Source organism: Scyliorhinus torazame, chromosome 8, assembly GCF_047496885.1.
Source record: "Scyliorhinus torazame isolate Kashiwa2021f chromosome 8, sScyTor2.1, whole genome shotgun sequence".
In the NCBI taxonomy this organism is placed as follows: Eukaryota; Metazoa; Chordata; class Chondrichthyes; order Carcharhiniformes; family Scyliorhinidae; genus Scyliorhinus; species Scyliorhinus torazame.
The window spans coordinates 63,290,323-63,311,513 of NC_092714.1; the positions used below are offsets into that span (position 1 = coordinate 63,290,323).

The window sequence follows — 21,191 nt, forward strand, 5'->3', positions numbered from 1 at the left end:
CATCCAATCCCGTGAAAGTAAAAAACCCACACAAAAGCATTAAAAGGCCTCAAAATGCACAAGAACATGGAATAAATACTTACCCAAGATGCAGGTTGTTATTCTCATAGCAAAAGCAGTGAGAGAATTTCTCAAACCACAAAGGTTCCCAAAGCCTGTCCACCATCGACGAGGCACAAGTCAGGGGTGTAATGGAATACACTCCACTTGCCTGGATGAATGCAGCTCCAACAACACTCAAGAAGCTTGACACCATCTAGAACACAGCAGCCCGCATCATTGCTCCCCCTTCCACAAACATTCAAACCCTCCACCACCGCGAACAGTGGCAGCTATGTGTACCACTACAAGATGCACTGCAATAACTCACCAAGGTTCCTCGGACAACACTTTCCAAATCCACAGCCACTACCATCTAGGACAAGAACAGCAGATACCTGGGAACCCCACCACCTGGAAGTTTCCCTCCAAGTCACTCACCACCGACTTGGAAATATATCGACGGTCCTTCATTGTTGCTGGGGCAACATCGTGGAACTCCCTCCCTAACAGCACAGTCGGTGTACTTACACCTCAAGGGCGGCAGAGGTTCAAGAAGGCAACTCATCACCACCTTCTGATGGGCAACAAGGGATGGGCAATAAATGCTGGCCCGACCAGTGACGCCCACATCCCATCAACCAATTTTAAAAAAACAATACTGCTGGCTTTGTTGAAAGACATGTTTCTTCATTCTTCTAAATATGAAACTGGAATTCAGAAATTTGTTATCTAAATGACCATCATCTCGTAATACATTGCTGAAATACAGGTTAAACAGATGCTTCTGCACTGAGGCACTAATGATGCTTTTTGACTAAATAAACAAAAGCTAAACATGTGCTCTGTACTGTAGACTTCAACATGGTTCCAGTAAAAGCCAAGTCTGTAGCAAGACAACAGCTTTCTTCTTCTTTACTTACAGAAGAAACTTGAGACGCTATAATAGGAACTGATGGCTTTATACAAGGGGTGGCACGGTAGCACATTGGTTAGCACTGTTGCTTTACAACGTCAGGGATCCGGGTGCGATTCCTGGCTTGGGTCACTGTCTGTGCAGAGTCGACTTGTTCTCCCAGTGTCTGTGTGGGTTTCCTCTGGGTGCTCCGGTTTCCTCCCACAGTCCAAAGATGTATGGGTTAGGTGGATTGATCACACTAAATTGCCCCGTAGTGTCCAAAAGTTAGGTGAGGTTGCTGGGTTACAGGGATAAGGTGAAGGTGTGGGCTTAGGTAGGGTGCCCATTCACGGGACAGTGTAGACTCAAATGATCTCCTTCTCTACTGTAAATTCTGATTCTTGTCCACCCCAATTTATTTGCACAAAGCCCAGCAAATTAAATCTAATGAATAAATAGATTTTTAAAAAACAAATTAGGAATGTTCTTTTTTTATTGAAGATTTTCTTTTGAAGAGGTGAGATCATGTAAACAATATCATAATTGAAGAATGGGTTTCAGTCACAAGCAGCATCTTCTAAACCCCCACTTATTAAACCACGTTCACACATTTGAACAATTATCAGCAAATGTGACCATTTACCATGAACACAACCGTTCCATTCATCTAATTGTTTAGACATCAATGGCCTAAAAACCTCTTCATTCAAGGTGACAACGTAAAGCAAAGAAAACTAAACCTTCTCATTTCATCCTTTATTCCTCTGATCAATACTACACGTGTTGATTATTGCGATTATAAATGGCACTTGTCATATGGAGCAAAGCGCACACTTAGCTTTTGAAGTTGCTAAGTAGATGAAAAATACAACTGGCTTATGCAAAGAACAATAGGTCTTCAAAATATCCAAGTATATAAAATATAAAATATTTTAAATATTTAAACACTGCATGAAAAATAGAAACGGTATCAAAATAATTTCTCTAAATCCTTTCCCCACTCCCTCTTTTGTGTTAGACTAATGAGATTTTAGTCCAATGGTACCCAGAGGATAAGCATATGCTTTGCCCAGCACAATCCGGTCCCTTAGAAGTTTAAATAAGACATAGTAATTACAAAACAGTATCAAAGCCAAGGAAAGTATATGGTTCCATTTTTCTGACCGAAGCAGAGAATATAGTTGATACAGCACTACGCTGCCTTCTATCAGGATGAGGAGATTCAAGATCCGTAATGGTTTATGGAACAAAAACTGCAAAAAACAAAATCAGGAAAATAATCAATTCTGCTCCATCTGTGTAAAAGTGATCTAATGTAGCGGTGTCAGAAAAACAATGTGATATAATGTGGACTGGGAGAAAAAAACTCCAGGCAACACAAAGTGCTTAAATCAACTTGCAAGTATGCAAGTCACTCAACCAGAATTCAATTGGTCAGCCATGCTTGATGTGGAGTGGCACTCCTCAAGCTACAAGCCTCTGGCAACAAATATCTGAACACAGAAAAAAGGGGGAATTAAGATCTCCGTTAAGCAGTTAGGCCTTGGGACTGGGTGATAGTGTATTTCAGCAGTGCTTAATTGTAAACTTAATGCATCTTTTGCCTTCCACAAGGCCACCAGACGATAGTCTTTGAGGCATGTTGCCAGTCTCCCAGCAGCAGCAAATCCTCCCCATGTGGCCTAATGTTGATCTCATTGCAGTGTAAAGTTAATGATACATTCTAATCCCCCAAATACCCATAAACATTAAAATAACTTCAAAAGCAGCAAGAATTACTTACATAAAATCTGGCATGTGAAACATCGGAAGGCACTGCTACATTATAAGGTCCTACAGCTTTATAAAGGCATCGATTGTGTCGTACCAGCACACCCTGTGGCCAAATTGTTGTTTCAGACCATCTGAGGGGAAAATTAAATGGATTTATATAATATACTGTAACATAATGCCCTGAAGTTTCCACCTGGGTGCAATTAGTGCTCTGGGCATAAATATTGCTAGTTTTGATGCAAGTTTTTTCTCGCTCAAGTTTCTGCACACTTGTTGCATATCACCAAATACAAAATCTGCTATGAACCAGCACAATTGGGCAGCATTTTAGAACCTAAATAAATGTTTTCAAAAAAGGTCATTCTTGATGCAAATAAGGGGGAGAATTTTGTGCAGTCTGATTAACCCAGCTAAAAGTGGCTTCATTACTAAAAGCATTTTTAATCAGTGGCTGGTAGTTCAATTTTAAAGAACCGAGAACAAAACAAAAACTAAACAGAACAATTTATTGGTGTCTATTAATCAGCGTAAGCAAGTTTAAATCAAGTCAAATGCTTTGAAAATTAGTGTTCTTTCATCTAAAAATGACAGACTAACTTTCAGAGCCTCCCCAAGTCTCATAAATGGGCACAACGAGTGGAAACGTGCCATGGGGATTAATTTGATCTGGGGTAGCCAGTTGTGTATACAGTCCATTGCAAAACCTTGATTTGTATCGAGGTTAATTTACACTTGAAATGCCACGATATTTAGCATTGGTTTGACCCATTTCTGGCAAATTGTACTCAAAGACCAGTGCAACCTTAGCCTTCTATCCTCTTCTTTTCCTTCCATGACATCCATCCACCTTTTATTTGGCTTTGAACCAGATGTAAAAGCCCCTTATTTCTACCATCTTTCAGTTCAGAAATGTTAATTGGTGTTTTCTCCACAGATGTTACCAGACCTGAGTATTTCAAAGATTTTCAGGTTATTTCTCAGATTTCCAGCTAATTATTCCTAAAGTCCTTTAGACAAGCTGAATAAAAGATCTTATTTGGCTAACTAACTTAGTTAAACTTCAGACATATTAAAATGAATCTGCCATCTTACTTTCTGTTGCTCTCCAAATAACAAATGTAATCAAATTCTACCCAGTGAATTGCCTACTATACTGTAGAGAATCAGTGTTTAAAACATGGTCTTTATGTGTAATGTATTGTGCACTATAGAAGATTGTAGTTTTCTGCTTAAACTGTAATACATGGGCTGTTAACAGCCATGCTTTTAAATATTAACATGAAGGCCACCATAAACAGAAAAGTTACAATATCCATGGTGTCTCAGTGATCCTCAAAATTAAATCTGTCTATATACGTGCCAGATTTTACTTGCCAAATCCATGCAGATAGGCTTGCCTGGAAATTTATTTTAAAGTAGCATGATGCCACTGACATTGGTTTAATGATACTAGTCCACAAATCTGCCAGAATTAATCATGAAGGCACTTTCTGGCCAGTTTAATGTTTTCGATTGGTGCGTGATACTTTAGCCAGGTTATCTAAGTGGAACTAAATAAAAATAACTTGCATGTGTTGAGGTGTGTTACTGTATGAACCATGTTCCATCTTCTGCCATTTCCCCAAGTGAGCAGCTGATTTATGGAGTAGGTCACAATATCTGGGTGGCAGCAACTGGCTCATCAGCATCACAAAGGCATTAACCCAAACCATTATGAGATGTTCACAGGACCACCGCATGTCATAGTACTGTGTACTCTGCAAGAGAGAGAAAGAAACAAAGAGAAGTTTTAACCATCAGTGCTTCAAGAACAACTCTGAACAGCTAAATGTTTAGGCAGCAACTTTAACATTTTCTGGCAGTTACTTATTTAGTGGAACAGTTGTAGCAAAATTTGAGAAACAATGGCTAAGAAAGCAAAATAATTAGAACATTTGATCATATATTAATTCTAATATTGCATATAATAGCAACAAATCTTATTGTGCTGAAAGGTATACTTGTGCTGTTGGGAGGGATTTAAACTAGTTTGGCCTGGGGGGGGGGGGGGGGGGGGAGAGAAGGAACACCGTTTATGCAATAGGGACACAGCATGTTGAGTTCCAAGGGAGTAAGGCGAGGCTGGATGCCTTCTACTTTAATGCTAGGAGTATCATAGGCAAGACAGACTAGTTGAGAGCGTGTATTAACACGTGCAGTTGTGATGTTGCCAGACGCGGTTGAGGGAGGGGCAGGACCAGCAGCTCAACATTCTGAGATGTAGGATCTTCAAGCAGGACAGGGGAGGGTGTAAATTAGGTGATGTTGCATTATTAATTAAGGCACCTGTTACTGCAGTAAGGAGGGACAATATCTTGGAAGGGTCTTCTAATGAGGCTTTGTGGGTAGAGTTTAGGAATAAAAACGAGGTAGTCACACTGCTGGCAGTGTATTATAGACCACCAAACAATCAGCAGGCATTAGAGGAGTAGATAATTCAGAGGTATGTAAAAACAATAAAATTAGGAGAGTTAAACTTTCCCAACATTAATTGGGAAGTCACACTGTAAAGGGTTTAAAGAGAGCAGATTCCTTCAAATGCATTTAAAAGAGATTTTTATATCAACATATTGAAGGTGCTGGCCCTAGTTCTGGGAAGGCCAACAGGTGTTCAAAGTAGCAGTGGGGGAGCAATTTAGTGATAACGACACTATGTTTTAAATTTGTCTTGGAAAAGGAAAATGATGGCCTTCAAAAAAGGGTTTTGGATTTTGGGGGGGGGGGGGGGGGAGAAAGAGAAAAGAGTCCGATTTTATTAAACTAAGGCAGGATCTGGCCAATGTAGAATGGGACAGCTACTTTATTTTAAAAAAATCAGTGTCACAAGTAGGCTTACATTAACGCTGCAATGAAGTTACTGTGAAAAGTCCCTAGTCGCCACATTCCGGCACGGAGGGAGAATTCAGAATGTCCAAATTACCTCAGGACTTGTGGGAGGAAACCGGAGCACCCGGAGGAAACCCACGCAGACACAGGGAGAACGTGAAGACTCCACACAGACAGTGGCCGGGAATCGAACCTGGGACCCTGGAGCTGTGAACCTGGAACAGTGCTAACCACTGTTCTACCGTTACTTCTGGGTAAATATACAACAAAACAGTGGGAAGGGGGGGTATTCGTACATAGAACATTCAATGCAGGAGGTCATTCGGCCCATCGAGTCTGCACCGACCCACTTAAGCCCTCACTTCCACTTTATCCCTGTAACTCAACAACCTCCCCTAACCTTTTTGGTTACGAATGGCAATTTATCATGGCCAATCCACCTAACATGCACGTCTTTGGACTGTGGGAGGAAACCGGAGCACCCAGAGGAAACCCACGCAGACACGAGTAGAACGTGCAGACTCCGCACAGTGACCCAGCAGGGAATCGAACCTGGGACCCTGGCGCTGTGAAGCCACAGTGCTAGCCACTTGTGCTACTGTGCTGCCCTTAATTCAAAATGGAATTGGCAAGAGTACAGGTCCAACATGTTCTCTTTAGGGTGAAATGTAGGAGCAAATGTCCAGAGAACCCTGGGTGTCTAGGACTGAATAGAAAGGAAAAAAGAGGGGCTTTTAACAGCTACAAAGGGAGCAAATTTACATTGGACCTTATGGAATACAGAAAGTGTGTGTGTGGGGGGGGGGGCTCAAATACATAATTAGGAGAGCAAAGAAGGGGCATGAAAAAGCACCGGCAAGAAAGATGAGGGAAAATCCCAAGATATTCCATAAGTAAATCACGGGTAAGAGGATAATCAGAGCAAGAGTAGGACCCATTAAGGACCAATGGGGTAATCTGTGCATCAAGTCAGACATTGGTAGGGTATTAAACGAGTACAGAATTCAGACAGAGGGACTGGGAGGTTCTTGAGTAGTTTGACATAGGGAACAGGGAACGAGGTACTGGAGGTTTTGGCGGGCTGAAGAGTGGACAAATTCCCAGGTCCAGATGATTTGTATCCCAGGCTGCTGTAGGAGACAAGGGAGGAAACTACTGGGGCCAGGACTTAATTCCTCTTTGGCCACAGGAGGTACCAGAGGACAGATAATGTGGTTCCACTTTTCAAGAAAAGTGGTAGAGATAAGCTTGGGAATTACAAACCAGTGAGTCTCACATCAGTGGTAGAGAAACTATTGGGAGAAAATTCTGAAGGAGAAAATTAATCTCCACTTGGAGAGACAAGGTTTGATGAGGGACAGTCAACATGGCTTTATCAGATAGAGGTCAGTCTAACAAATTTGCTAGACGCTTTTGAGGTGGTGACCAGGTGTGTATACAAGGTCAGTGCAGTTGATGTAATTTATTTGGATTTCATCCAAGACTTTGACAAGGTCCCACATGGGAGACTGATAAAGAAGGTAAAAGCACATGGAATCCAGGGTAATGTGGCAAGCTGGATCCAAATTGGCTTTGTGATAGGAGACAGAAGGTGGTGGTACAAAGTGGTTTGTGTGACTGGAGGCCAGTGTCCAGTGGCGTACCACAGGGATTAGTGCTGGGACCCTTATAATTTGCTATACATAAAAAATATAGAAGAAAATGTGGGGGTCATGATAAGTAAGTTTACAGATGACACTAAGATTGGCCAGGTGTTTGACAGTGAAAAAGGTCTTAGCTTACAGGAGGATAGTATTAGTGAGAGGCAGCACGGTTTTGTGAAGGGAAGGTCGTGTCTCACTAACTTGATAGAGTTTTTCGAGGAGGTCACTAAGATGATTGATGCAGGTAGGGCAGTAGATGTTGTCTATATGGACTTCAGTAAGGCCTTTGTCAAGGTCCCTCATGGTAGACTAGTACAAAAGGTGAAGTCACACGGGATCAGGGGTGAGCTGGCAAGGTGGATACAGAACTGGCTTGGCCATAGAAGGCAGAGGGTAGCAATGGAGGGATGCTTTTCTCATTGGAGGGCTGTGACCAGTGGTGTTCCACAGGGATCAGTGCTGGGACCTTTGCTCTTTGTAATATATATAAATGATTTGGAGGAAAATGTAACTGGTCTGATTAGTAAGTTTGCAGACGACACAAAGGTTGGTGGAATTGCAGATAGCGATGAGGACTGTCTGAGGATACAGCAGGATTTAGATTGTCTGGAGACTTGGGCGGAGAGATGGCAGATGGAGTTTAATCTGGACAAATGTGAGGTAATGCATTTTGGAAGGGCTAATGCAGGTAGGGAATATACAGTGAATGGTAGAACCCTCAAGAGTATTGAAAGTCAAAGAGATCTAGGAGTACAGGTCCACAGGTCATTGAAAGGGGCAACACAGGTGGAGAAGGTAGTCAAGAAGGCATACGGCATGCTTGCCTTCATTGGCCGGGGCATTGAGTATAAGAATTGGCAAGTCATGTTGCAGCTGTATAGAACCTTAGTTAGGCCACACTTGGAGTATAGTGTTCAATTCTGGTCGCCACACTACCAGAAGGATGTGGAGGCTTTAGAGAGGGTGCAGAAGAGATTTACCAGAATGTTGCCTGGTATGGAGGGCATAAGCTATGAGGAGCGATTGAATAAACTCGGTTTGTTCTCACTGGAACGAAGGAGGTTGAGGGGCGACCTGATAGAGGTATACAAAATTATGAGGGGCATAGACAGAGTGGATAGTCAGAGGCTTTTCCCCAGGGTAGAGGGGTCAATTACTAGGGGGCATAGGTTTAAGGTGAGAGGGGCAAAGTTTAGAGTAGATGTACGAGGCAAGTTTTTTACGCAGAGGGTAGTGGGTGCCTGGAACTCACTACCGGAGGAGGTAGTGGAAGCAGGGACGATAGGGACATTTAAGGGGCATCTTGACAAATATATGAATAGGATGGGAATAGAAGGATACGGACCCAGGAAGTGTAGAAGATTGTAGTTTAGTCGGGCAGTATGGTCGGCACGGGCTTGGAGGGCCGAAGGGCCTGTTCCTGTGCTGTACATTTCTTTGTTCTTTGATAACGGTGGATTGGTTCAGATGGGCAGGTCAGTAGCAGATGGAATTTAACCTGGAAAAGTGTGAAGTGATGCACTTTGGAAGGAATAACACAAGGGAGTATGTAATGAATGGCAGGCCACTAGGAAGCTCAGGGAGGAGAGGAATCTTGGGGCGCTTGTCCGTAGGATTCCTGAAGGCGGCAAGACAGCTGAATATGGTAGTTAAGACATACAGGACAAGCCCATATTAGTCGTGGCATAGATTAGAAAAGCAGGGAGGTTATGTTGTTGTTATACAGGACATTGGTTAGGCCACAGCTGGAGAACTGTGTTCAGTACTGGTACCAGACTATAGGAAGAATGAGATTGCACGAGAGGGTGCAGAGGACATACACCAGGATGTTGCCTGTGATGGAGCATTTTAGGCTGGATAAACACAGGTGGTTTTCTTTGGAGCAGAGAAGGCTGAGGGGGGACCTGATTGAGGTGTAGAAGATTATGAGGGGTATATAGGAAGCAGCTGTTTCCCTTAGTTGAAGAGTCAATAACAAGGGGGCATAATTTTAAGATGAAAGGCAGGAGGTTTGGTGGGGATTTGGAGAAAAAGTTTTTTCACCCAGAAGGTGGTGGGAATCTGTAATGTACTGCCTGGGAGGGTAGTTGAGGCAGGAAACGTCACATACTTGAAAAGTACTTGATTGAGCACTTAACATTCAAGGCTATGGGCCAAATGCTGGGAAGTGGTATTAGTGTAAATTAGAGCAGTTTTTTTGGTCAGTGCATGCTTGATGGATCGAAGAGCCTCTTCTGTACTGTATGATTATACATAGAGCAAACTTGGAAGTCTCGCCCTTCTTACAGCAAACAAAATTATTTGACAAACATCAAATGCATATGTGCACAGTCTTTCCCACAGCACACCAACAGCAGAAAATTGCAACAGAAAATATGATTGTATGAATTTATCTACTCAAGCTGCTGGTTTCTTTTGCCCCAGCACCACAGAGAAATCAGCCTGCATTTGGCTGAGCAGGCACTGAGCATTTTTTGAAATTCTTTCCAGGACGTTTTAAAGTTGAACCATTACCAAGAGGAATTGGCAGGCCAGGCCTTGGACAAGCCTGTCCTAGCATATACCCCGTCAAGCCCTTACGAATTTGATATGGTTCAATTAGGTCACCTCTCATTCTTCAAAACCTAAGTTCTACGTCTACTCAACTTCTCAAGAGGCCAAACTCCTCTTTCCAGGAAGCAGTCTACTGAACGTTTGTTGGACTCCCTCTAAGGCAAGTCTATCCTTCCTTAAGGGAAGGAGCCCAAAACTGTACCCCCTAAGTCAACAAACCTACCATCATTTCCTGACAAACCATACACAAGACTATGCAAGTACTAAAAGGCTATCATAGTTCGGAATTATACTGCAAATTAGAATACTAGCTTCAGGAGATGGAGAGAAAATAGAAATTTAAAGAAAAGACTGAACGAAGGTGCCCTTTAGTAGTCCGGAGAATCAATGTGCTAATTTAGGAAAGTTGAGATAATATATTGAGACAGGCAGCTGGATGTTAAAATTGTTGCTCCAGTATCATATCATATGGACATTCATTTTTGCAAAGTATTTTACTTGAATCTACATAGAAAAATAGAAGCCTAAGATGGCTTGGCTGTCTCTGGGTTTCTCTGTCCTTTAAGGGAGGTGCTGTTTTGTTTTGACATTTCTACTTCTTTTATCACCATTAAAATGGAATGGATAGCACTTTCTACACAAATTATTCCAAGCTTCCTTGTTGGTTACTTTTGTTTTACTCATTTAAAAGCAAGTGTTTTGCAGAGTTTCAAATGTAAAATTACATGTGCTTCAGAAATGTAGTCCAAACTGGAGCCAGGATAAAGACTTTGAACACAAACACCCAATATGTTTAGCTAGTTAAACTTCCAATTACTTATATGACAAGGTCACAAAGCTAAATTTTTGTTCAAACCACGTTTGCAGCAGTTGATTGCCATCTGTGGAGACTATTTTCCCTACTCTAACTATAATAATCCTGGATTGGTATTGATGCTACCAGACACTTGGCTCAGACAGTAAAATGATGTTTGTGTACGGTTTTGACTTGTTGGTAGCATTCTTGACGAATCAAAGACGTTCAAGTCCCACATCAAAATAAGTACATAATATAGGCTGTCGAGAGTGCTACACCAGCAGAGATGTAGTCTTTTGGATGATGAGACATAAAACTGAGTCCCCGGCTGCGCACTCAGGTGGATATGAAAGATCCCAAGGCATGATTTTGATAAACAGCAGGGGAGTTCTCACTGGTGTCTTTGCTAATATTTATCAGTTTGGTGTCCTCGTATCACATTGCTGTTATATGGAACCTTGCTGTGTACAAATACAACATGACCACACACAAAAGCACTCCATTGGTTGTAAAGAATTTTGGATATCCTAAAGTACTGAACAACATAATAGAAATGCAATTATTTTTCTTCTTGCTTTATGGAAATTACCAAAGATAATTACTGACCGGGATAACAAACACACATCTATACCTTGAAATTTAGCTTTCTGCAATTCCTGCTTTGATTTGGTTGGCAGTTACATTGAGGTGTAAAGCTTTTTAGCAGCTCATTTAAAAAGATCAAATTCTTTCCATAAACGTTACAGTGACCTATATGCAGGTGGGAAGGTAGATTCTTGGCTGATGAAAGGAGCCTGGAATCCCATTAGAATGAGGAGATCCATATTTATGAATTTTCACATGCAAGCAGAATCCATTAAAATTGGTAGGAATTAAATAAACAAAACTAACTTTGCGAGTAGCCTGACAGTTTAAAAAAAAAAAAACAGGCCAGAAAGAGTTCTCCACCTATCCATTCATCAAAAATGGAACCCTGCGCGCACAGCCTTGTTCTATGAACACAGTACCATTTGCTAAAGTTCATCCTCTCACAATTTTGATTTACAGTAGATAATATAAAACATCTGTTCTGCCTATTTCAGCAGATTTAGCAATGTAGGAAGATCACTTGTGTTAGAGGAGGAAAACCGGATAAACTCACCTTAACAAAACAAAGAGGTAAAAAAGCTACATAGTAGGCACTAAATAGGGAATTGAAGAGAACCTCTTTTATCCTTTTATTAAAATCTGCTTTCAGACATTCAACCTCATTTCGAATAAGGTCTGGGGAAAGAGGGCAAGTGTGAGCAGGGATGGATGTTGGGTTATTAAACTGTTCTCTGAATGATTCTCGGAGGAGTGTGAAGAAGTCCTTTGGCCTGACCATGACTGTTTCCAGCTGGTCATTTAACAGGAAGCCACATTCAGCTGGCAATGGTTGAGTCCGATTTTCCTGGTGGAAACAACACAGTGGCACATAAACACCAAATCTGAAAAAAGTGAACAAACCAGTATCAGTAACGGAAATTAAAAAGGTAGTAGCAATCCTGTTTAGTATTCATTTGTAATTAGAGAAAAAATTAACAGATTTAATTTACTCAGCCCATAGTGCATTCATTGCTTATACATTATTCACAGCCTGTTCCAAGGAAAACTGGTGGCACTGCGACAACATACACCTTTTCAGGTGTTAGCTACATATTTGAACTAGTTTGCCTCATTACGTTTTCATTTCAGAGTTAACTGCTGTTCACTCAGCCAATAATATAGAATGGCTGCTGCTTTGGGTTGATATCCCAAAAAGGTTTGAAGCAAGCCAAACATCACCTCAGTATTGAATGCAAAATGTCAAGTCTCTACACTTGTGAAGTACAGACCATGAAAATTAGGAAGGAAGCACTTTACAGTGCAACTTCCTTTGCCTATTCTTCCCATTGGCCTTCCAAGCCACTGTTCCATGTGCTAGATTTAGTACAGAAGCAACAAACTCCATGGCCATTATTTAATAACAGGTCTTGTCGAAATCAGATTACATATGGAAACTGATACTGTTTTTGGATAAAAGGACACTATCTACTGACTGCATTGTGCTGGAACAAGAGCACAACGTGAATAGTAGAGGCGAGGCCTCCCGTGGGCTTCCCGCCGTCACCACGCCTCGCAGGATCTACCCAAGGCGGCATGACCAGAATCTCGACCATAATGGGTGGGACCAGGCTGCACCCGCTTAAGTAGGTTTGAAACCAGTGATCTACTGGCATCCCCAGGGAGGCTTCAGCCGGGTGCCACTCAGCCCACAAACGTGGACCAGGCGGATGGCACCCGGAGGGTCTCCCCAGTGGTCATAGATAGGGCAGGCCGTCCCCCTGGACTGCAGGTACCTTGGCACTGCCTGGCTAGCATCTTTGGCACTGCCACCCAGGCATTGCCAAGGTGGCCCCAACTACCCCACTCACGGGAAACTTCCATTAAAAAAAACATTTGTGGTATGTGGGCATTGCTGGCTAAGCCAACATTTTAATGCCCATCCCTAGTTGGTCCTGAGAAGGTGATGGGGAGTTGCTACAGTCCCCGAGGTGTAGGTTAACCTACAGTGCTGTTAAGGAGGGAATTCCAAGATTTTGACCCAGCAACAGTGGTGAAGGAACGATGATATATTTAGTCAAGAGGGTGTATGGCTTGGAGGGGATCTTCCAGGTGATGGTGTTCCCAGGTATCTGCTGCTCACGTCTTTCTAGATGGTAGTAGTTGTGGGTTTGGGAGGTGCACCCTAAGGAGCCTTGGTGAGTTCCGGCAATGCATCTTGCAGATGGTACACACAACTGCCAAGGTTTTTAGGTTGTGGAGGGATTGAATGTCTGTGGAAGGGATTGCAATCAAGTTAGCTGCATTGCCCTGGATAGTGTTGAGATTCTGGAGTGTGATTGGAGCTGCAATCAACCATTACACTCTTGTAGGTGGTGGACAGGCTTTGGGAAGTCAGGAGGGGAGTAACTCGCTGCAGAATTTCTAGCCTTTGATCTGCTCTGGAAGCCACAGTATTTATATGGCTAGTCCAGTTCAGTTTCTGGTCAATGGCAACGCTATTGGATGTCAGGAGGCCATCACACCCTCGGTTTTCCCTAAAATCCCCGTAAACCTCTGCTCCCTCAGCTTGACCATGCGTCCCCTCATAACAGACCCTTTAACTAAGGGGAACAGCTGCTCCTAGTCACCCTGCCAATGCCCCCCATAATCTTGTACACCTCGATGAGGTCGCCCCTCAATCTTCTCTGCTCCAGCAAAAACAACCCAAGTCTAACCAAACTTGTAAATGTTCCATCCCAGGCAACATCTGGCGAATCACCTCTACACCCTCTCCAGTCATATCTTTCCTAAAACGTGGTGACCAAGAATTGCACTCCAGCTGTGGCCTCACCAAAGGTCTATATAACTCCAACATGACCTCCCTGCTTTTGTAACCTATACCTCGATTGATAAAGGCAAGTGACCCATATGCCTTTCTCACCACCCTATTAACCTGCCCTTTTGCCGTCAGAGATCAATAGACAAACATAAGACCATAAGACATAGGAGTGGAAGTAAGGCCATTCGGCCCATCGAGTCTACTCCACCATTCAATCATGGCTGATTTCAACTCCATTTACCCGCTCACTCTCCATAGCCCTTAATTCCTCGAGAAATCAAGAATTTATCAACTTCTGTCTTAAAGACACTCAACGTCCCGGCCTCCACCGCCCTCTGTGGCAATGAATTCCACAGACCCACCACTCTCTGGCTGAAGAAATTTCTCCTCATCTCTGTTCTAAAGTGACTCCCTTTTATTCTAAGGTTGTGCCCCCGGGTCCTAGTCTCCCCTGCTAATGGAAACAACTTCCCTACATCCACCCTATCTAAGCCATTCATTATCTTGTAAGTTTCTATTAGATCTCCCCTCAACCTCCTAAACTCCAATGAATATAATCCCAGGATCATCAGACGTTCATCGTATGTTAGGCCTACCATTCCTGGGATCATCCGTGTGAATCTCCGCTGGACCCGCTCCAGTGCCAGTATGTCCTTCCTGAGGTGTGGGGCCCAAAATTGCTCACAGTATTCTAAATGGGGCCTAACTAATGCTTTATAAAGCTTCAGAAGTACATCCCTGCTTTTATATTCCAAGCCTCTTGAGATGAATGACAACATTGCATTTGCTTTCTTAATTACAGACTCAACCTGCAAGTTTACCTTTAGAGAATCCTGGACTAGGACTCCCAAGTCCCTTTGCACTTCAGCATTATGAATTTTGTCACCGTTTAGAAAATAGTCCATGCCTCTATTCTTTTTTCCCCAAAGTGCAAGACCTCGCGCACTTGCCCACGTTGAATTTCATCAGCCATTTCTTGGACCACTCTCCTAAACTGTCTAAATCTTTCTGCAGCCTCCCCACCTCCTCCATACTACCTGCCCCTCCACCTATCTTTGTATCATCGGCAAACTTAGCCAGAATGTCCCCAGTCCCGTCATCTAGATCGTTAATATATAAAGAGAACAGCTGTGGCCCCAACACTGAACCCTGCGGGACACCACTCGTCACCGGTTGCCATTCCGAAAAAGAACCTTTTATCCCAACTCTCTGCCTTCTGCCTGACAGCCAATCGTCAATCCATGTTAATACCTTGCCTCGAATACCATGGGCCCTTATTTTACTCAGCAGACTCCCGTGAGGCACCTTATCAAAGGCCTTTTGGAAGTCAAGGTAGATAACATCCATTGGCTCACCTTGGTCTAACCTATTTGTTATCTCTTATCATAGATTATCATAGAATTTACAGTGCAGGAGGAGGCCATTCAGCCCAGGCTCTTGGAAAGAGCACCCTACCCAAGGTCAACACCTCCACCCTACCCCCATAACCCAGTAACGCCACCCAACACTAAGGGCAATTTTGGACACTAAGGGCAATTTATCATGGCCAATCACCTAACCTGCACATCTTTGGACTGTGGGAGGAAACCGGAGCACCCGGAGGAAACCCACGCACACACGGGGAGGATGTGCAGACTCCGCACAGACAGTGACCCAAGCCGGAATCGAACCTGGGACCCTGGAGCTGTGAAGCAATTGTGCTATCCACAGTGCTACCGTGCTGCCCCTAAAAGCTACCCCTACCGTGCTGCCCCCAAGAGGCAGGACGGGGCAGCTACCGTGCTGCCCCGTCCTGCCTCTTCAAAGAACATGCCAAAGTCCTTTTGTTCCTTGGAACTTCCCAGTGCCAGGCCATTCATTGAATACTTCCTTGTCAAAATAGTTCTTCCAAAGTTTATCACCTCACACTTTTCAGGGTTAAATTCCATTTGCTACTTTTCTACACATTTGACCATCCCGTCTATATCCTCGAGGGCAGCACGGTAGCACAAGTGGCTAGCACTGTGTCTTCACAGCTCCAGGGACCCAGGTTCGATTCCAGCTTGGTTCACTGTCTGTGCAGAGTCTGCACGTTCTCCTAGTGTCTGCGTGGGTTTCCTCCGGGTGCTCCGATTTCCTCCCGCAGTCCAAAGACATACAGGTTAGGTGGATTGGCCATGTTAAATTGCCCTTAGTGTCCAAAAAGGTTAGGAGGGGTTATTGGGTTATGGGGATAGGGTGGAAGTGAGGGCTTAAGTGGGTCGGTGCAGACTCGATGGGCTGAATGGCCTCCTTCTGCACTGATGTTCTATGTTCTCCTGTAACCCAAGACAGTCACCTCACTATTTTGTAGCTTTATTGAAGGCTTTTAACAAATATACACAAAACAAATCAGAAGATCAAAACATCAACCTGAACAAACAACCACAAATCCCAACCTCCCCCAATATCAACACCCCACCACATCCCATCTTCTCCTTGCTGACCCCTCACTCTGTGAAGGTATTAATGAACTGTTTCCACACAAGGCGCACACGTATGCACATGTACATAAGAACATAAGAACTAGAAGCAGGAGTAGGCCATCTGGCCCCTCGAGCCTGTTCCACCATTCAATGAGATCATGGCTGATCTTTTGTGGACTCAGCTCCACCTTCCGGCCCGAACACCGTAACCCTTAATCCCTTTATTCTTAAAAAAAACTATCTATCTTTATCTTAAAAACATTTAATGAAGGAGCCTCTACTGCTTCACTGGGCAAGGAATTCCATAGATTCACAACCCTTTGGGTGAATTTGTTCCTCCTAAACTCAGTCCTAAATCTACTTCCCCTTATTTTGAGGCTATGCCCCTAGTTCTGCTTTCACCCGCCAGTGGAAACGGCCTGCCCGCATCTATCCTATCTATTCCCTTCATAATTTTATATGTTTCTATAAGATCCCCCCTCATCCTTCTAAATTCCAGGGAGTACAGTCCCAGTCTACTCAACCTCTCCTCGTAATCCAACCCCTTCAGCTCTGGGATTAACCTAGTGAATCTCCTCTGCACACCCTCCAGTGCCAGTACGTCCTTTCTCAAGGAGACCAAAACTGAACACAACACTCCAGGTGTGGGCTCACTAACACCTTATACAATTGCAGCATAACGTCCCTAGTCTTAAACTCCATCCCTCTAGCAATGAAGGTCAAAATTCCATTTGCCTTCTTAATCACCTGTTGCACCTGTAAACCAACTTTTTGCGACTCATGCACTAACACACCCAGGTCTCTCTGCACAGCAGCATGTTTTAATATTTTATCATTTAAATAATAATCCCTTTTGCTGTTATTCCTACCAAAATGGATAACCTCACATTTGTCAACATTGTATTCCATCTGCCAGACCCTAGCCCATTCACTTAGCCTATCCAAATCCCTCTGAAGACTTCCAGTATCCTCTGCACTTTTTGCTTTACCACTTATCTTAGTGTCGTCTGCAAACTTGGACACATTGCCCTTGGTCCCCCAACTCCAAATCAACTATGTAAATTGTGAACAGTTGTGGGCCCAACACTGATCCCTGAGGGACACCACTAGCTACTGATTGCCAACCAGAGAAATTTACCCATTAATCCCCACTCTTTGCTTTCTATTAATTAACCAATCCTCTATCCATGCTACTACTTTCCCCTTAATGCCATGCATCTTTATCTTATGCAGCAACCTTCTGTGTGGCACCTTGTCAAAGGCTTTCTGGAAATCCAGAAATACCACATCCATTGGCTCCCCGTTATCTACCGCACTGGTAATGTCCTCAAAAATTTCCACTAAATTAGTTAGGCACGACCTGCCCTTTATGAACCCATGCTGCGTCTGCCCAATGGGACAATTTCCATCCAGATGCCTCGCTATTTCTTCCTTGATGATAGATTCCAGCATCTTCCCTACTACTGAAGTTAAGCTCACTGGTTTATAATTACCCGCTTTCTGCCTACCTCCTTTTTTTAAACAGTGGTGTCTCATTTGCTAATTTCCAATCCGCCGGGACCACCCCAGAGTCGAGTGAATTTTGGTAAATTATCACTAGTATTTTGGTAAATTATCATTAGCACACAGCCACTTCCGGATACAGGGCCACCCCTACCCCCAGAACCTTTGACATAACATCCAAGGCGGCCTGCCAGACCCCATCAGTTTTGGATACGCCCAAAACATGTGGATGTGATTTGCCCCCCACACACCTATCTTGCACCCCCGCAAGGCCTCTACCCACTTTCCAGCCCGCATCTCCCCATCCAGCTCCTCCTTCCATTTGCACTTCATTTCCTCTACCAGGACGCCTACCCTCTCCATCAATTCTTTATAGATATCTGACACCCTCCCATCCCTGTATCGTCCTCCGACAACAACTGGTCCTGCAACACCGGAGATGGCAGCCCCAGGAAGGACAGCACCTCTCTCCTCACGAAATCACTCAAACTCACTGGTTAACCATCCAGCCAATCTTTGTGTCATCCGCAAATTTACTGATCCTACTACACCCACTACATAGTCATCTTTGTCATTTATACATGGACATGGACTTCCAATCACTAAGAAGCTGTCTGTCATCACCTTCTGACTCCTCTAGCTAAGCCAATTTTGAATCCATCTAATCAAGTTACCCTGTATCCCATGTACATTTGCCTTCTTTATAAGCCTCCCATGTGGCACCTTGTCAAAGGCTTTGTTGAAATCAATTTAAACTACATAAACTACACTACTCTCAGCTACACATCTGGTCACATGCTCAAAAAATTCAATAAAATTCATTAGGCATGACCTCCCTCTGACAAAGTCATGCTGACTTTTCCTGAACAAACCTTGCCTCTCCAAGTGGAGAATTCTCTCCCAACAGTTTCCCTACCACTGGTGAGAGACTCGCTGGTCTGTAGTTCCCTGACATATCTCTACAACACTTCTTAAATAGTGGGACATTAACTGTTCTCCAGACCACTGACACCTCCCCCTTGGCCAGAGGAGAATTACAAATTTGGGTCAGAGCTCCTGCAATCTCCTCCTTCAGCATCCTGGGACACAAGTCATCCAGACCTGGAGACTTGTCAACTTTTGGTCCTGCCAACACCTTGTCAGTCCCCACGACAATGAGCTCAAGAGCGTCACAGTCACACACACACACAGTGTCACACACACAGAGTGTCACACACACACACAGCTATCTACCTCCTCATTCTCTGGAGTGAAGACAGGTGTGAAATATTCGTTCAACACCCTACCAATGCAGTCTGGCTCCACCCACAGATTTCCCCATTGGTCGCTAATGAGCCCTACTCTGAAGTTGGTTATCCTCTTCCCACTGATATACTTCGAGAATATCTTGGGATTTTCCCTACTTTGACCAGACTGTGCTCTCTCACATCCATCTTTGCTCTCCTAATTGCTTTCTGAAGCTCCATCCTGCACTTTCAGTACTCCACCATCACATCCGGTCCCTCCGGGGGCATCATTATCACGTTTAATAACCTCCTAATGTTAGCAGACAGACGCCTCCCCATTACAAACCTCGTCTGGTCTGCCCTACCACCCCTGGCACATAGTCCTCAACCGTGAGCCTCAAACCGTGAGGCCAAGATCTTTGCCAGCAGTTTGGCATCCACATTTAACAGCAATATCAGGCAGTAAGACCCACACTGCTCAGAGTTCTTATCCTTCTTCAAAATTAAGGATATCGAAGCCTGCGATAACATAGGGGGAAGTTTCCCCTTATCCCTCACCTCATGTATGCCCTTTGAGCAGAGGCCCCAGATAACGTCTTATAAAATTCTACCGGGAATACATTCAGGTCCAGGGCCTTCCCTGCCTGCATAACCCCCATACACTCCATCACCTCCACCAATCCAATGGGGGGTCCCAGCTCCTCCATCACCTCCACCAATCCAATGGGGGGTCCCAGCTCCTCTACCAGGTTCTCCTCCACCTTGGGGAACTCCGACCCGTCTAGGAATCACTGCATCCCTCCTAGCCCCCTGTCGGGGGCTCCAATTCATAGAGCCTCTTAAAAAAATGTTCCTCAAAAAATCCATTCAGCCGCAACGGGTCCAGAACCGCTCTTCCCCTCCCATCTTTCACCTTTCAGATCTCCCTCGTCGCCTCCTGCTTCCCAAATTGGTGAGCCAGCATCCTACTCGCCTTCTCCCCGTGATCATACACTACTCCGCAACTGCCCCACTGCCTTCCCTGTTGTCACAGGCCCAATCTCCATTTGGAGCTTCTTCCGCTCCTTCAACAACCCTGCTTCAGGGGCCCCAGAGTACCTCTTATCCACCCGCAGAATCTCTTCCACCAGCCGAGACATCTCTGCCTGCTCCATCCTGTCCCTATGCGCCCGGATCGATATGAACACCCCCCTAACCATCACCTAAAGCCCATAGCTTGGCAGCCAAAACCTTACCCGTGTCATTCAGCCCCACATACTCCTGAATGGCAGCCCTCACCCACACGCACACCTCATCTGCTAACAACCCCATGTCCTGTCTCCACTGCGGGTCTGCCCCCCCCCCCCCCCCCCCCCGTCCATTTGCAAGTCCACCCAGTGAAGCGCATGGTCAGAGATCACAATTGCCGGGTACCCAGAGTTGACCAGGCCCGCCAGCAGTGCACTATCCGCCACAAAGCAATTGATCCGGGAGTACACCTTGTGCATATTTGGAGGGGGGGGGGGGGGCACTTTGAAAGTCCATATACAAATCAACTGCACTGCTCCAATTCACCTGATTGGTCAAACATTATTTTCCCTTAATAAATCTGTGCTGGTTCCCGTTTAATAATCCATGCTTGTCCAAGTGGCTGTTAACTTTCTGCCGGATTGTTTATAAAAGCTTTCCCACCGATTGGGTCAGTCAAGTATGTAACACTGGAAATCCTCCAGTCACATTGTGCCAGTTCAGTGAGTAAGATGATTGGAGGATTGCAGCCTGCACTTCCTGTCCTCATTTCCCCCAGCAATATAGGATTATCCAGACCAGTTAACGTTTTGTTAATTTTTTTCTTTTCTTTCCAATTAAGGGGCAATTTAGTGTGGCCACAAAAATTAGTGTTTGTACGTTTGGCCTTGTATATATTTTTTACTGTTTTAATAAAAAGATATGGCCAATCCACCTACCAGGTACATCTTTTGGATTGTGGGGGTGAGACCCACGCAGACACGGGGAGAATTTGTGTGAACTCCACATGGACAGCGACCCAATGCCGGGATCGAACTTGGGTCCTCGGCACCATGAGG

The 21,191-nt window shown here is 44.3% G+C and overlaps 1 protein-coding gene across 5 annotated transcripts in view; it reads right to left on the reverse strand.

Annotated features, from left to right (window-relative positions):
- Positions 1–1,412: 1,412 nt before the first annotated feature.
- Positions 1,413–21,191, reverse strand: part of tmem39a (transmembrane protein 39A) — a 99,159-nt gene continuing 79,380 nt past the window's right edge. For all 5 annotated transcript variants that reach the window (XM_072513736.1, XM_072513732.1, XM_072513733.1 and 2 more), the window contains 4 exons: positions 11,709–12,036; positions 4,280–4,467; positions 2,721–2,841; positions 1,413–2,190 (listed from right to left, as the gene is read on the reverse strand). In XM_072513736.1, coding sequence (XP_072369837.1) covers positions 1,957–2,190; positions 2,721–2,841; positions 4,280–4,467; positions 11,709–12,036 — 871 coding nt within the window. In that variant the 3' untranslated portion in view covers positions 1,413–1,956. The remainder of the gene's footprint in view (positions 2,191–2,720; positions 2,842–4,279; positions 4,468–11,708; positions 12,037–21,191) is intronic.